The following is an 18,623-nucleotide window of genomic DNA, read 5'->3' on the forward strand; positions in this document are numbered from 1 at the left end:
TATTGGTAACGGTCGCTTAAAGCAAGTAAATGATTAGTTTTCATAAGTAAACAGAAAGAATCACGGCTCACAAGGTGTGCAAAAAATAGGGCTTAGATAGTTCCATTTTATATCTGCAGACGGTGCTGATATGCAGTTTCAAATAATTCGAATGTATTGATATGCTTTTCTGATTTGAAGCCGGTGCAAGCTCAAACCCCTGAATCTTCGCCCCTCTCGGCCATCTCTGAAAACACTTTGACTAGATGCATTCCAAAATCAGATGAAATTGTGCGTTTTGCAAGCATAAAAAATACACAAAGCTTAGTAGGACTTATCCTTAAGCGTTTATTCATATTTGAATAAGATTTGATACAATTTTAAACTTTTCGTGTGCACAAGTTCGCGAAAAAGAACAAACCACAAAATGATGTTGTTACACACATCATAATACTTTCAGTTAGTTCACCTATACGCCATTCCCTATGAAACGGAGCGCGTTTTAATGTAGGTTATTGAAATTTTAATTACAAATAACTTTGTTTTGAAATAAGAGTTATCTGATAGTTTAAGAGAAGATTATAACACAACATATGCACAAAATATACAAATATGATGGGTGAGTGTATTTAGGATATTTAGAAATTATTGTTGCTCAATTTGGAAGAAGCATAAGAGACTCTGGATGAACTTGGATAAATAACCAAGATGGCGGTGTCCGTGGAAGTGGAACTAGCAAGAAGCAAACCCTATCCACGGCGTGACGGACGTTTCCCTAGACTCGTATTACGCGGTTATAAAAAACGCCGCTCACCGCCATTAAACTTTTGCGCGACTGTAAAGCTGAAATAACCACGTTGTTGTAACGTCGAATGTTTCTTGTATTTTTATCGTGATACAAGAAATTTGTAATCGGTTGTCGGCATAATATGGCGCGTGCGGTCACTTTCTATTAGACCGTTTTTAATTGCGTGGTGTTCCTTCACGGTACTCTTTGGTAGTCTTGGCTCTCAATGCTTAAAATCTTATAGTTCACTGCTCTAGCCACTTTATATACGTTAAGAGTGGAGCTTTATAGTATGTGAACTGTGAAGATTATCCGTTTATCTGTCTGTTTGCCTATCTGTTCGCTTTTCCGTCTGTTATTGTTTTACAATTTGTTCGGCATCATATTGATCTAAGTTACTACAGTTATTACATCCTTTGGCGATCAGTGGTTTGATTCAGTAACGGCAAAGCCTCGTGTTTCGAGGTGTATAAATTGTGTGAACGTGTGAGATGGCCGGTAAGTAAGAAGAGTGAAGAGATGTAGTGTTTATAGTAAAGTCAGTTTTCCTTTATTTCTATGGTTGCCGTGCTTTCGATATTCAGACAGACGCGTCGCATCAACAGCGCTAGAACTTGTATTAGTCGTGTTTTATTACTACTGTTGTTACTATTACTACACTGCACTATGCTACAATGCTGCAGATGCTACAACTACGACTCTCCCCCTTACCCTTTCCTGCCGTATCTGTATGCACTGTTAAATGAAACGAAGTAAGACGAAGCGTAGCAGCGCAGCAAATCGAACCTTGACCCAGTTATCGCACAGATTCACGGCTAAATTTGCTGCAGTGTTCGTGAATCGTGCAGCAAGTGCTTCTCTCTCGCCTTTTACCTTTTTATACATACAGCTGCTTACTCTCATACTTTTTTCTAACCATTATATTTTATTCCTCGTCCCTATTTGTCTTTTGGTAGATCAGGTCTCCGTCCTGGTAATTCTGTATCCTCAAAATATATTCTCTCCTTTTCCACACCAGTGGTGTACATACATATAGCCTTCTCACTTCGGAATCTCCCCGTGGTCCCCGTGCGCGGGGACAGATGCGCCCGTCGCCGGCGACGGTAGTGGCAGCGGTGGCGGCGGTGGCGGCGGCCTAGAAACACGATGGATTGCGCCGAAACTTCAAGTAGGCTCTACCTCTTTTATTTCCGTTTTTATAATTTCCCTTTTGTATGTTTAATCCTTTCTATGCCTTTCATACTTCTTTTATTTTACAATTCTTTTTTTCTCAACAACTTTATCGTATTCTGCTTGATTACTTGGTTAACTTTTAATCTTTCTTCTCTCACCACCTGTCCTTAACTAACGGTCTTTTTTATATATCTACCTTCGATTTTTACATCATTTTCATCTTTATCTCATCCATTTCCTATTTGGGTGATGTCATTAAAACCCTTTCAGTTATGTTTTGCCTTTTCTTCTTGTAGACCACCATTTATATTTTCTTAATTACTTAATGTTGTTTCTTTTATTTTGTTGCCCCCTTTCTTTATCCTAAAGTCTGTTTGCATTACTGACTTATCTTATGAATAAGAATAGACAGATAAAAGTGCAGAAGTATAAGTAACAAAACTTAGTCATTTATATGTATTTAATAATAAAGTATCTATATTTCTTGTCGTAATTTCCAAACAGGTTCTATTTAATTTATAATATCTTACATATGTATTACTATGTTTTTTTGTATTAACTGATTAAAGCCTTTCTTTGTTTTCATATTACCTATGATATTATAATATCCAAAAATATTTTTCATCATTACTGTACATTTTATGATTCAAATTCAGTAAATAGCTCTTATCTACAAATGGTTCTTTATGTAGTTCGTAGCTATGCTGATATATACATTCGAATATTTATATAGCTATTTTCTTTGATAAGAGCTTTAGAGGAAAATCTATACACAAATCTGTTACTATTAAATTTAGTTTGAGTCTAGTCTTTAATTATGGCTGTTTTTGACTTAATGGTTAAACATTACTAGCATTAACTGTTTATGCTATTATGTTACAGGTAATGGGGACATTCAATGGTGTTTTTCACAGGTAAAAGGAACTCTTGAAGATGATGTCACTGAAGGCAAGTTTAATTTGCATTTGTTAAACATTTATAATAGTTCCATCTTTCTTTCAAGAGAAAATAACCTATATTTAAATGCCATAGCTTGATATACAAAGAGCAATTAACAAGAGTAAATATTTTGTTTACATATTTTTATGAGAATTTTGAATTGCAGTATACTCTTTCAATATAGTTTTAATAGTAAATAACTTTATTATTACTGTGTAGGAACTTTTTATTTAATGCGTTTATTTTGTATGACATACATATATACTGTTTATAATATTTTACATCAAACATGATCCAATCATATTTGTTTCATTGAAATTTGGATTCTTGACTTATATTTGAATTATTAAGCTAATTAACTTCAGCCATAATTGTTACATTTATTATATTATTTCAGCCGACATAATTTCATGCGTTGAATTTAATCACGATGGAGACCTTTTAGCTACTGGAGACAAAGGAGGGAGGGTTGTGATTTTTCAGAGAGATCCTATTGTAAGTAGGCTTCATATTTTTTGTTATGCAAATATTGCTCTAAGGTTGAATAAATACAATGGTAGATATTTTTTGATTTGACTACAGCAATTGTGAATTTCCCATTCATATTATGGGAATGCTGCCAAAGCATTTTGACACACATAATCTGCTATCTTTAGAAGTTTTTATTTAGATAAATGTAGATAACATACACTTAAATAAAATGATAAGTTTTATCGTAGAATTTTATAAATCAAACTTTAAAAAAAAATAATATTTTTATAGAGTAAAAATAGTATACCTCGGAGAGGAGAATACAATGTGTATAGCACCTTCCAGAGCCATGAGCCTGAGTTTGATTACTTAAAATCTTTAGAAATAGAAGAAAAAATTAATAAAATAAGATGGCTAAAAAGAAAAAACCCTGCCCATTTTCTACTCTCCACAAATGATAAAACAATTAAATTGTGGAAAGTTAGTGAGAGAGATAAAAGGGTAGAAGGATATAATACGAAAGAAGAAAATGGTGCGATTCGTGATCCTGGCTGTATCACTGCCTTGAGGGTAAGTTTTTGTAATTAATTTATTTTGTATTGTACTAAAGAAATCCTAAAATAATCATAATTATTTGTATTTCTGTTTTAAATTGACATCCAAAAATTTGTGGATGTAAGAAAGACATTTCAAATGTTTATTTACTAGGACTAATATTGTATCAGTTATGCTTACTTTTTAACTTTGCCAAAATATTACTTAGATGATTTTCATCTTCTCTAGTGTATGCATATATCGTATTTTCCTCTAAAATATTATAGTTATTTCATTATCCAATGTGTAAATTAAACAATAACTGAAAGCTGTTAAAGTGTAAAAAATTTTTTTGACTCTTTATCTATATATGAGGAATTAAAAGTATGTATGTTACAGGTGCCAACCATAAAACCAATGGAACTAATGGTAGAAGCATCACCAAGGAGAATATTTGCTAATGCGCACACCTATCATATAAACAGTATAAGTGTTAACAGTGATCAGGAAACATACCTCAGTGCTGATGATCTTAGAATTAATCTTTGGCATCTAGAGATAACAGATCAAAGTTTTAGTATCCTTTTATTTTATAAAATACATAATGATTGAAGTAGTTTCGTTAAGTTAATACAAAGATAACTTTCCTATTTTTGGTAAATAGATATTGTAGATATTAAGCCAACTAATATGGAAGAACTAACAGAAGTAATAACTGCTGCTGAGTTTCATCCTACAGAATGTAATGTTTTGGTATATAGCAGTAGTAAAGGAACCATCAGATTATGTGATATGAGGTCAGCTGCCTTGTGTGACCGACATAGTAAACTATTCGAAGAGCCAGAAGATCCAACTAATAGAAGCTTTTTCTCTGAGATAATATCTAGTATAAGTGATGTAAAACTCAGTAATTCTGGAAGATACATGATCAGCAGAGACTATCTTAGTGTAAAAGTGTGGGACTTGCAGATGGAAACAAAGCCTATTGAATGTTATCCTGTAAGTCTCTAAGTTATCAAATAAATCAAATGACTGTTAAAAGTATTGTGTTATAGAAATTAAGCTTATATTAACAATAACAACACTATTCAGCAGTCAGAGGACTGATATCAAGTTGAAACAAATAGGTGTAAAATATTGTTGGTAGGATGAGTATTAATGATCAATAAATTAAATTTATACAAAACTTTAATTACAGGTACATGAATATCTGAGGTCAAAGCTATGTTCCCTCTATGAAAATGATTGCATTTTTGACAAATTCGAATGTTGCTGGAGTGGTAATGACTCAGCAATTATGACTGGCTCTTACAATAATTTTTTTAGAGTATTTGATCGTACGAATAAACGTGATCTTACTTTGGAAGCAGCACGTGATATTGCAAAGCCAAAAACACTGTTGAAACCCCGTAAGGTTAGCATGCATTAAATTATGTAACGTTAAGGGTTTAATTGGCTCTATTAAATGTTACTTTTTTTTTTAACTATAATGTAATGTAATTTTACACATAGGTATGCACAGGAGGGAAGCGTAAAAAGGACGAGATTAGCGTCGACTGCCTGGATTTTAATAAAAAAATTTTACACACGGCCTGGCACCCATCTGAAAATGTAGTGGCTGTGGCAGCCACAAACAACCTCTTTCTATTTCAAGACAAACTCTAGCACATCTGTATGCAAGTAGGATGGTTTTTTTTTAATTGATGAAAGTCGTGTTTCAAAATTCACAATCAGCTTTACAAGTATTGAATTTCTATCTGATATTTGACACAAAATATAAACTACCGGATATTGACAGCGTTTTTCGAAATACGATCCAAACATTATTTTGAATTAATCAGTTATTAATTTTGTTTGTCTATTATTACAGATTATACAGCGCTATATACTGACGTGAACAAGGCATGGTAAAGCCAAGAATTTCTAGTAGAGCCAGAGGGTGCCTGAATTACACTGACGAACGTCACCATTACGAGTAAATCAGTAGTTGGCTGACCGAAAAAAGGTGTACGTAGCGCCGTCCACACAGCTCACATTCATACACCATTACATATTATTCTATATATATTTATATATACACACATCTGCACTCTTACCTTGCCGTGCGCATATGTGTATAAAATATATGCAAGCGAGGGGTTTCAAACACCTCCAGGCTATTAAGTCCGCTAACTCAAATCAATTGATGCGTGTTGCTGTGTCTCGATAAATCACCGCATACCGTCCAACAAATCAACGTTAACTACTTCACGCGGGCGGTGATTTACATTCAATTTTATGGATATAATACAAATGTTAAGAATGATCAATTTACCTGTGTTACGGTTTGCGCGTACTGCCTAATGCTGTCTAACATTAATCATTTATTGTCAAACGTTACGGCTCATTTTTCATTGCAATGTTACCGCAAAAATATTCGAAATACAAGAATATGTTGATTATAAATTTAGCGAAGTCACAATAATAAAACTCGTATGATTTATACGTGCCAATAATAACATTCGAAGCTTTATATTGAATACTTTATTACTGAATCACTCATTTACCATGCGATAAGAAACAAATTGGCTAGAATCATGTATTCTTTAATAATGCAATGCATAGAAATAAACATTATTATACTTATCCTAAAACAGTTTAACATCATCGAAATAATTAATATTTCATTATTTCGATATCTGTTATAAATTTGTATTTATTTTGATATTGAAAGTGACACTTGGCGTACGGTAAATATTTTATAAACGGTTTATATAAAAAATTCTGAATTAAAAAAATAATGAGTGAATATTATACAAATAAACGAGTAACACAGACACGGCTCATAAAAGAAAATAACTTTTCATTCTGCAACAAAAACACTGCAAGTTGAAATTTAAAACGGAAATTGGAATAATTTTGGTTTGTTCGAGTTACCTGCACTTTCTACATGTTTCATTAATAATTTATACTTGGTATAGCACTTGGTATACAGCTTTAAGAGAAAGTGCAGGAAATACGATGAAACTTGTTGGTCCTTAATATACCTACTGAAAAACGCACTTGATGTTAGTAAGCTGGACTTGCCGAATTTATACAAACAATAAAATGCATCCCGTGTAATATAAAATATATAATGTAACTTTGGTAAACAATTAAGTAATCGTAAATAGGCTCGTTAACACTCAAACTTGTAAGTAACAATTAAATCAATTTTTTACAGGAAAACAATTTATTGGTGCGTATTTGAATGAGCTATGGAATATTTTTAAAAAAAGGAAAGTGTGTTAGGGCTGCGTAAATTACTATTTCTCTGTATTTTTATTATTTTTGCTACTTGTTTAAAACGCGCAGACTGACAACTGCGTAAATTAATTTTAGATTAACGCTGTTTAAAGTGAAATGAAAGATTTTCCAAATATGTGTCAGCCATGTAAATTTAGCTAATAAATTTTCTCTATAAAATCTGTTTTTTTTTCTTTGATTATAAGCATAATTGATAAAGGTGGCTAATTAAATAAAATAATTAAAATTTCCCTTACCAGCCTTAGCATGCTCGCCGCATTTCTTAAAAAAAAAACGATTATATCATACATAATTAAATGCGCGTTAGTAAATAGATTTTAAAGTAACATTCAGGGTGCTTATAAAGGCAGAACCGATACATAACTAAAAATAGAGCATTTTTTCAAAAACTGCTTTCTAGAAAAGTGTTAAGACCAAAAGACCTAATTACTGGCATTAACCTGAAGTGGTGTCGTAAATGTCAGACTAAAATCACCTTGATTTTTTTTTTTTTGTCAAAGAATATACATATTTTTTATTACTTAGTAATATTCATTTACCTGAAGCATTTTAAAATATATGGCTTTAAATCATGTAAGGGTTTTTACTGCTAAATAAATGTGAGTGAGCTATCACTACGCAATCTAAATCTTTAGTAAGTGCTTTTTATTAAATAGTACGATAATACTATATTTTGGGAAATTATTAAGATCAACTATAAGTATATAAACAAGCATGATTTTATTTATAAAAAATCAATGTGATGTTTACATAATATTTATGACACAATGCATAGTAAAACTAATAGAAAAAATATAAACGAGTTTTTTGAAGGTAATAGTCTCGCGAGATATCTATTGTGCCAGTCGACATATTTTAAATTTGAAGAAGAAAAAGTCTTGCTTTCTTATCGAACAATTCCCGCTACAATATCAAACAATAATTGAAACAATATAAATTTAACAAGATATTTCATTCTTATTTTTGCGTCAGATGTTATAACATTATTGGTATTGTTTAATTTTTTTTTAATTTAGTTTTTCTAGTGCCAAATATTTATTTTTCGTTCGATTTAATTTGTTTAAAAGTGGTTATAATCGTTGAAATATACTTTAAAAATTCATGATATTAATTTTTGAATTAATCTACATAAGTTAATGGCATATTAATATTTCTCAATTAATTAATTATCTTACTTAAAAAAATAAAAAGATTTCTAAGTACATTTAGTATTGTTTTAAATAGTCAGAACAATGAATTAGTAGAGTTTAGGCTAACAATTAAAATTACTCTTAAAAAAAAATGAACGAAAAATAAAAATATTATATTATAAAAATGTAATTCAAAAAGGAGAGTGAATAATTCTAGGTAATGAAATGGAATTTCAATGTAACATAAAAGTGAATTATTTTTCTTATATTGTGTTTCAAATATTGAATATTCCAATATTATTTATTCGTATTATAAAGCGGGAATTTGTATATATATATTTCCAATTTAAAGCACAACTAATTAGTACATTAGATATCTAATAAGGCTATTACATAAAATCATAGATCTTTTGTATGAAACATTTCTTTAACATTTTTTTGCCAAATGATAGGTTTCTTTTTAGTATATACTGCCCAGCAGCGAAAGGGACTTTTAAAATGAGAAAGAAAAATGAGAGAAATATTTCTAGGTGTACTACACTAATATCTTGATAGATCATGGTAAACTTACAGTATGTACAAATTCTATATTGTGTTATATTTTATTCGAAAAGAAGGAAATTATTTGTTGCGTAACATCGCCACAGAGTAAATTATCATATAATTTATTTAAAGGTATGAGTGAAATGTACATTTATACATGTAATTGAATCGAAGTTACATTTCATTCAATAATATCAGAGTCATTCGATTAGAGATTTGTTGCATTTTTTTGCTGATGTTAATGGCTGTAATAAAAGTATTATTTAAAGCCTTAAAGCAGTAATTATATTTAGATCAGTTAAGTCATTTAAAAGACATTGGTTATATATATATATGATTCATCACTACACTTTTTATTCATATATTGAAATTTCTAATATTTAAGGTATTTTCCATCAAAATTATTAAGTTAGCTACAGCATAGAATTTTTATATATATCTTTGTAACAATTTGGTCATTTATAGATAAAGCTTACAATTGGTAAGTTGTAACAATGTAATTTATTAGACATAATTTTAGTAAGTTATCAGCAACATCAGAAGTCAGTAAGAGCTAGTGTTTTGCATAATTGAATAGTATTATTAATATAAATAATGGCAGTAGTGCTCTACAAAACAAGCATTTTGTTTTGATATCAGCTAAAAGGATTTAATGTTGTAAGAATGATCTGAAACTATTGATATATTAAGTAAACTGATAGTAATTAAAGAAATTACATTCAGTCAATGAAACAAGTAATTGTGCAAAAAATGATCAAATATACAGATTTAAAATAATAACATTGAAGTAATAATATTATGCTTTCATTCTATTATACAAACAACACAAAAAATAAATAATTTTTAACGTAGGAAAAGCATTTACTTATCAATTAAAGGATGTAGCAAAGATACTCTGAGTTCCGTTTGTTAAACCTTAAATGGTAACAGGGTGAAATATCACCTCGACTACATTATTTTTAAACAAAGATAAATACTAATGTAGTAAGCCAAATTATTTAAGATACTGATTTTTTTATATTTCGTAAGTGTCTCAAAAATGATACTTAATTAAATTGATATTTTACTCATGATATTATTTAAGGGTTAAAATATAATAGCAATATACATATATATTTAGAGAGGGAGGGGGGGTATGTGAAGGACAAGGTTGCATTAAAAAACTGTATCTGTTGATATAATATAATTAACGGTCCACGTAGTATTGTAGCGCGCTGAAAACAAAGATAATTAAAACTAATTATGTTTTGTTTAAAGAATCAGTTGAATGTTTATATTTCTTAAGACCACTTCAGACGAAATTAAATTTGTTTGTATAGAAATATTACACAATACCAATGTAATCTATCATGACTAAGATTTCTATTGCGAAAATGTATTATAATTAATGTTTGTTTTCATAGCGTTATACCCAGTTCTCCGTTAAACAGAATACTTATTTGACATTAAAGGAAAAGCAATTAATTCAACAAACCAGAAAATAAGGTACGGATACAATCATATAATAATTAGAACAATGAAAGAATTGAAGTTCAACATAAGTCATTCACGTTAAACTATAAATTATTAATACGCAGGACCTGCCTCATTGTGATAATAAATATTGTACTGCTAATAGAGGTCAAAATACTATTTTTATTAAGCATGTATAACAGAAATTATGCAATTTCTAATAGATTGTATAATTAATAACCTTTCCTATATAAGTTGCATATATCGATTTAAGATTTTCATAAAAATATTGTCATTTCTTTAGAATGTATAAACGTAGACGAAAATAATCGTTTAAAAAGTCAATTGATAAAATTGATTTTGAGTGAAGTTTGAATTGAAATTTGAAAAATGAACAATAAGTTTTTTGTTTTTATGTAAATATTTTATGTTAGGACATAAAATAATCTTCTTATTTTTTTTATTGTCATAAAAGTTTTATCTCCTATTACAATTAAATTATCAAAAAAAAGTTACGACTTACGGATGCATTCTGAGTTTTATATATATATAAACATATATATAATATATGAGCGCATAAATACTGTAATAGACGTAATAACTATATTAACTCCATCGCTCTATGCAGAAATCGGAATCTGTGGAGTGTATCGTGAGAAAAAAAAATACTAAAAACATACTGCATTTTCTTGCTTTCATAGCTTTTACAAAATTATATGTTATTCCCTTCCAGCGTATGTATATTAAACGTGAAAAATGTGCAGTATCCGAATAATTATAATTTCTCAATTTTTATTGATAAGTTTAAGATATTAAACTTATATTGTTCTTTTTTGTCTTATTGATTACCAATTATGTTTAATTAAACAGTTTTGTGCCATAAAATAGGCCTAAACACGTAATGTATTTGTTGATATGATTAGATGGATAAAGGTCACTAAGACCGGTTTACCCGCTTCCTCAAAATTTGTCTGAAGCCATTTTTCTTAGTTTATGCGATTCCTAAAAAACTGATGAATAAAATTTATGTTAGAAAGTAGGTAATTTCAAATAAATTAGAAATAAAAGTACATTTGCTACTCCTTTTATAAGTTATTTTCTTGACACGATAAATTATAATTATATTAGTTCATATTTTTTATGAGAGTTTCATTCATGCAAAATTAGTCAATATGGAATGAATACTCCGAGATAATGGAAGAATATGTAGGAACATTCTGATTACTTAAATTTCATTAGTTTTTGGACTTCGGTTAAGAATTTATTAATCATTCATCAAAAGTGTCATAGATTGTTTTATATACATTTAAATTAAAGAAGAAGACAGAAGTTGAAGTCACACTAAAATGTTTAATTTTGGAAATGGTATTACTAAAAAGTATTTTCTACAGATTACAACAAATGATGTTTTTCTTACAATCCCATAAATGTTCACGTGACTTATAAAAAAATTTAATTTTTGTGTAAAATGACATGTGTTTGCAACTAACCGAAAACAAAAACCTTAAGTTTAATTGCATTTTAATTTTTCCCTTTAAAATAATAGAAAAATATGTATATTCTATACTTATTACTTATATTAACTTCTGAATACAAAAAAAAAGATCTGTTATAATCTGCTCTAACATTTCTTCTAATAACATAAAAATTTTCATTTTTTAACATCTCCTTTTACCAAGAAGTGCAAACGACGCTTCTAACTTTAACTTGCAATAATTCTATCAGTTTAAATATTATTTCTCCACTATTAATTTTTTATGTTTCGTGCAATAATTGTTAAACTAATTCAATAATATTATTTTCCAACCAATTCGTACAAATAGATGTAGACAAAATCGTGGTAGAAATATTGTTAAGAACCAGATAAGGACATAAGAAAGTGTTTTGAAAATGATGGACAAAGGGTTTATTATAATTCTGCAAGCTAGAACTGAAATATTTTTATTATTATTATCATAAATGTAATTTATACACAAGATTACAAATTAGTTATACAATAGAGGGGCATTGTAGAATTTTAATCTTTTTCTATCAGAATTTTATATAATGAATATAAATGCTACAATATTAACTTTTAAATAGTGTAAATCATTATGATTCTGTACATATAGTGAATCTTACATTTTACATAATAAAGTGGGAATGTAAACATTTTATTGTCGGCACCTGAATATTATGGTTATTGCCTCTTTATATAATTTAAATTAACTTCACGAGAACAATTTTAATAAGTTTAAAAAATAAATATAAAATAGTTAAACTAATCAGCATATTCATTAATATAATTACTGCCGACAACTCTCTTATATTTGTAATTTAAAATTATTGCAAATCCAAGGTTTAAAATGTTACTATCGACTGATATCTAAAAGAACAAATAAAGCATAAACTGTTCAAAGTGGCCTGAATAATAATAAAAATAAATTTAATCAACTTAATTATATATTATTTTTGATGCGTTTAAAAGCAAAAATATAACTTAAACTAGAAATATAACTTTCTTGCTATATTAATTCGAAATAAAGTGTATTTTAATATTCCATTGTTCCTATACCTTTGAATGATGACTTTGATTAAACAAACTAAATCATGGTAGGATATCTTGCTCGATATTTTAACAGCACGTATTATCTAGCAAATGAGAATAAGAACATATTGCTTTCAAACACTAGCTTTACTTTTATCGCAGATGAATTTCTAGCATGGATTCAAGTAATAATCTTGTCAAATTTATTTCTGGTAGATTTTGAAACAAAATTATACCGGTATAGTTTTGTTAAAATAATTTAAAAGTCTTAACGGCGTTGTATGTTTTCTACCAGCTATGAGCCAAGACACATTGATGACGAAAAAACAGGATTTTAACACACATTCTTACAAACACGGCTTTTCTGTTGTTTAAAATAAAAGAAATTGTATATATGATATTATTTTAATACTAGTACGAGTTATTTTAAAAACTATCGATAGATCCTTCTATTTTAAATAACGGAAAATCCAATTTCACTTATGCACGGAAAGGTATATATCGACATTACAGAGCAATTACATCTAAAATCTTATTTTTCAAAAGCAACACATTTAAAAATGTCGGTATTTTATCCGAAAGATCATTTTCTAGGGATTCGAAGGCCGTTCAGCAAATTGAAATGGGTGTTCTAATAATATTATTTTATGATAAATAAGATATCAATGGAGCCGCTCGTTATTGTCGGCATCCTCTTTGCTTTTAAAATAAATTAAATTCCTGATTTTTTATCACAATTATATAGGCTCGTAAACGATAGAAACTGATTAAAAATAATAAAAACCTTTAAATTATTGTAATGACTTTTAGTATAAATTTTCATCAATATTTATCTGAAAACACTTTCGTTGTGGGACTGTTACATGAAGAGCACTTTTCGTTACCTGCACTTTCAACTTCAGACCTCTATAAAGTTGACCATTGATGAACAAAACTAGAATGTTTAAGAAAAGTGATTAATTGCTGTTAAATATTCATTGCATAATGACAAACACTCATTTATTTACAATTTCCGGACAAAGTGTTAAATTGGTTGAACGATTATAATTTTCCTCTAAACCATACGTCACCGCAGAATCATGTAGAAAGCTATTCATTTGACTATCAATTGCTTGTTTCTTCTTACATTTTCTTTAAAATCATAAATTGGCTGGATAAAACTCGTAGTGTTGTATGAAATGTTATTATTAAAAAAACGTCTGCTATTTTGTAATAGCTTAGCAATGTTACTGCAATATTCTGTAATTTTGCTAAAAGCACCCACAAACATTTAATGAACTATTCAATATTTTTTAAATTCTAGAAATTATATGTTATTATTCTACCAACTACAAGCCCTAATATTTAATAAAATTTAATTTTTTTAGTCACCTACAAATGATAATGAAACATAAATTTGTTTGAATTTATATTATGTTGTGCAGGTCACACAGAATTCTCCGTTAAAGCACCGTCAACCAATGAATAGCAGAAATTAAGACAACAAATATGATTATGTCATAAAGGTATGGGTTATATTTTATATAGTACGTAGTTCTAATCCCTCTTCCCCTCTTCTTTGTCCACTATCCACACAAACACATATTTACAAATCAAAACCACAAAAGTATTGTGCTTTTGTTTTTTAAAAGTATAGAAGTTTCGACTTCGAATGGTTAAAAAAAAATAACGTTTATTTGGGTAAATTTTGTTAGAGAAAAATGGAAAACACGGACGAGTTACAGATTATTGAAAGAAAAGCTAAAATTTTGTAATAGTTAGTTCTGCAGCACTTATGCCCGAGCTAGGGTAATCTCTTCTAACTTTTTTCTCTGATTCGTCCGATTATTTCGTTCGTACATTGTATAATTACATTTCTAGCTGGCGCTTCGGTCATTTCTCATTATAAATTAAACTGTGTTGGGGATTATTTAAATTAAGCAAACAAAAATGAAAGAATAATGACCGTACCAGTAAGGTTTTGGAAACCTAAGTTCATAGAAATTATACAATTGATAATCTTAACAAATTTTAAATTAACATCTCCAAATTAAAGTGGGCTAAATCATTAATTCCTTTTAAATACAGTAGTTTTTATATTATTAACATTAAACGAACTTTGTAAAGGATGAGAGCTAATAAGACTGATTTGTTGCTACTTCCAAATTTTTCGGAAATAACTTTTTTCTTACTCATGGCTCAAAAAACCCAAATTATGCGATTTTTATTAAAAAAGCGAATGCGGATTTTGTGTGGAAAATATAATATATTTTATAGGTTTCTGACTTTTATCCAAAAGTATTATACATATGCAATAGCAGATACGTACAGAATAAATTTTGATAAAAGATAATAAGTAAAAATTGAACTCGGAAAATATTGTTTATTTACTCAATAGTATAGTCATTGATGTGATTACAGTAAGCTTTGGTTTTTTACTTGAACTCCTATGTTCATTTTTATCTGAAAGTTAAATTACAATACAATTTGTCAATCATGTCAAAACATTCTAACATTTTCTTATAAGCAAAAACCCTAAAAACTAAGAAAAAAAATGAAAATACTAATTTAATCTACTATCATTATACAATTGTGCTTCTGCCTTCTATACAATCCGCAATCGCTATTCTTATAACAAAACCAATGTAGAGTTTCCTAGAAGCTAAATGATTAATACAAACTTGTTTCATACGAATCAGAAGTCAGTAAACAGTCTTATTAATTATTCTATTTCTTTAATATTTCACTTAACGAACTTAGCTCAATCTTTGTTCGTATCAAAATAGATGTAAAATTTATGTACATTTAGTTTAAATCTAAATAAATAAAAATTCTAGAAGCTCGCTTGTCTATTTTCATATTTTGTAACTTTGGAAAAATACTGTGTCAACTGTCACTGTGCACACAATGTTCCAAAGGTCTGAACACATATACCTATACATAATCAACGCGGGATTGTGGAAAAAAATATTTCAATTAAAAAATTGAAATGTTCGACAAATATACAGGGTGTTCATTTCAAAATTGTATAGATAATTATTTTGTAATGTATGAAAGATAAAAATATTAAAGAAAAACGTATTTTTCATGGATTTAACTGGGTCTCACCTACAGGCATTACAAAGTTAAAACGCGTGCCAACGATACGGTTATTTAATGACCTATTTTAAACTCATTATTACCATTTTAGTGATGTCACGATTATTGCAGGCTGTTCTTTCTAATAAAATAGTCAGATATTCAATTTTTTTGTTTAATAATTGATTTTATGATATAATTGTTTCTTTCAACAATATGACTGTCACTAAAAAAAAGTTCGCGAAATCACTATCAAATTGTATAACAAGTTTAAACCGACCTTCAAATAACGTTGTATCGTTGACACCCTTTTTGCCTTATATTGTTGATATGAATGATCCCGCTAGAGTTTTTCCTTATTACGATTCAATTCTGGTTATTTCAAAGTCACCTTAATTTTCTTAAGGTGCAAATCGTGCAAATGTACGGCGTACGGAGTGACACACTTGGCTTGCGATAAATACCACGTGGTAGTCTTTGTACACGTTTCTACTGACAGTCGCGTCTGTCGCGTCACTGTCACTCCGCGTGCCGTGTAATACCGCCTTTACATAACCCTTCTCCCCTCCTTTTTATTTTCATATTCATTTACTTATCTCAAGAGCTTTCCAAAACATAAAATTAATCTGTTGTTTCGTTCATTTGTTTACTGGATATTTCGATTTGTAATTATAAATAAATAAGCTCCTATTCGTGTGTATGCGTAGCTTTTACGTGCACTGTTTCGGCCGAACTCATACCTGTATACAATCTTAAATTGTTATATTTTGTGAATGACTGACTGCAATGATAAATTCAAAGGTGTTTTGGTAAACTTTAGAGATAAACTATAAGAATGTATAAAAAAAACAATGACTTTGCGTTTAAGAAACTCCACTTATCGATCAAAGTTAAACTTACGACACCATTTGATACATTTCTAAAAATATTACAAATTATTTAATAATTTTCTTTTAAACGTTCACTTTTCGAAAGTTTTAGAAGAGGTCAGAGTCTTGACACATCCTATATATAATATATGCAATATTACGATAGTAGCCACTTGACTTTGGAAAGTTATTCAAAGGTAGTATGGTAGTGATCGTTGAATTACTCAAACGGAATAAAACAAAAAATCCACTGTAAGCAAAACAAAATTTATTACATTGTAAAATAATTTTTGTTTTATTCATCTTCGAAAAAATGATTCCGTAATAACTTTGATCTTTACAACTTTCATATATATCTGTGACAGCATTTTGCCACCGCTGCGGACATGAAAAAGATGCTTTTAGTTAATTTTTCGGTACCTCAGGGCTCATCTTAACAAATCCCTTAACCCGTCAATAAGCGCGTGCTTTATTTTTACGTAGGTAGGCACGTGGGATGCCATGAGCATCCTATTTATTTTTCGTTACTTGACGTAAAATACTTATGAATTCAGATTTATTTTTCAATAAATATCATCTATGCAATGCTACTTTTAGTATGTAATAGCAGTTGCATTTCTTTAAGTTATTTCTCTTAATTAAATGCTAATACTTGTAAGTGACTGCACAAATTTTTTGCTGAATTACTGATAGATTTCTATTCTTGGGGTATTCTCGACGACAACCCGCGCGCTCATTAACGGGTTAAACCAAGTATTTATGAGATATTTCAATTTAACAAAAAATATTAAGTGAATACGTGAAGTGGTTGTACATATTTTAAAACACAGATTATAAATGCTTGATTTAAACGTAATATAATATTTTCGAAAGCTCTCTCGAGGTTAATTACAAAAATAGAAGCGTCTTTTTAAAAATAACTTTTCAATGCTGAATAGCCACTATCGTAAGAGAATACGTTTTTAAGTGTTTTATAGTTTTCATTTCAAAACTTTTTCCTAAAACACGTCAATACACTTAAGTATATCCTGATTCTGAGACACCCTGTACATATAACAAAATTTTAACATTAATTGGATTTGTCTATAAAGCTGAATTATCTCTGATAAGTTGCAGATTTGTTAAATAAACATTTTTCATACTTTACATAAAATCAAAATTTGATCTGTACATTCAAGTACAAAGTAAATAGATGTATTGCGAAATTAGCCTAAAGTATAATAATACAGTGTAATAAAGCCAATAACAGGAAATATATTAACTATATGTATTTAAAAGCGCTTAAGAGTCAAGAAACTCTTTGCTACATTTTAAGCTGAGTCATTGCCTTCGAGTTACTGATTTGATTACAATTGACAGCTGAATTTACGTTATTTACACTAGTAATTCTGGTGAACTCATTCTAATTAAAGTGGCTTGAGCGTTAATGTTATAACAAGTGAGAACCATATAAGGATCGCTTGTAATTTATTTCAAAAAACTTATTAAAATGAATTTAAGTGCACTGAAAGCTATTATTTCCTAAATTGAAAGAATTGTTGGTTATACATAATTAATAGCTGTAACGGACATACGCAGAAGTAATTGCTAAGGACACTGAATATTTTGTTGTTATAATTATTCTACTTTCGATATCTTTCTTAATTATTCGACAATGTAGCTAACTTTTTTATGCTAACTTTATCTAAGCAAAAAAAGTTAAAACCATCTTTTATAACGAATTATAATTTTATATTTGAATACTATATAATTTCATAATTTCGCAAACAGAGCTACTCATTCAAAATTAATTTTCTAAGCTTATTTTTTCGAATATTGGGTTGATGATCTTAAAGTTTTTTTAAAGATTTTGAAAGCTTAAAGTTCAAAGAACATGT

At 29.0% G+C, this 18,623-nt stretch overlaps 1 protein-coding gene across 9 annotated transcripts; it reads left to right on the top strand.

Moving 5' to 3' along the window:
- The first annotated feature begins 104 nt into the window (after nt 1-104).
- On the top strand, nt 105-17,454 carry tws (protein phosphatase 2 regulatory subunit tws). 9 transcript variants are annotated; one of them, XR_010822963.1, is made up of 11 exons: nt 107-1,264; nt 1,351-1,934; nt 2,822-2,887; nt 3,276-3,373; nt 3,641-3,919; nt 4,283-4,460; nt 4,548-4,882; nt 5,082-5,297; nt 5,396-5,563; nt 5,754-5,890; nt 14,245-17,454. XR_010822963.1 is itself a non-coding variant. In XM_066730559.1 (10 exons), the coding sequence occupies exons 2-9, from the start codon at nt 1,913-1,915 to the stop codon at nt 5,546-5,548; spliced, it is 1,347 nt and encodes a 448-aa protein (XP_066586656.1). In that variant the 5' UTR covers nt 105-1,264; nt 1,351-1,912; the 3' UTR covers nt 5,549-5,559; nt 5,754-8,329. The 9 variants fall into 9 exon arrangements, 7 of the variants coding, with proteins under 7 accessions (XP_066586656.1, XP_066586651.1, XP_066586654.1 ...); XR_010822962.1 differs by lacking the exon at nt 14,245-17,454 and adding an exon at nt 7,086-8,334; XM_066730559.1 differs by lacking the exon at nt 14,245-17,454 and having other exon boundaries at nt 105-1,264; nt 5,396-5,559; nt 5,754-8,329.
- Nucleotides 17,455-18,623: the final 1,169 nt, after the last annotated feature.

Source organism: Prorops nasuta, unplaced genomic scaffold (genome assembly GCF_024137725.1).
Source record: "Prorops nasuta isolate Cenicafe-Biocafe unplaced genomic scaffold, Cenicafe_Pnas_1.2 PNAS00008, whole genome shotgun sequence".
Classification (NCBI taxonomy): Eukaryota; Metazoa; Arthropoda; class Insecta; order Hymenoptera; family Bethylidae; genus Prorops; species Prorops nasuta.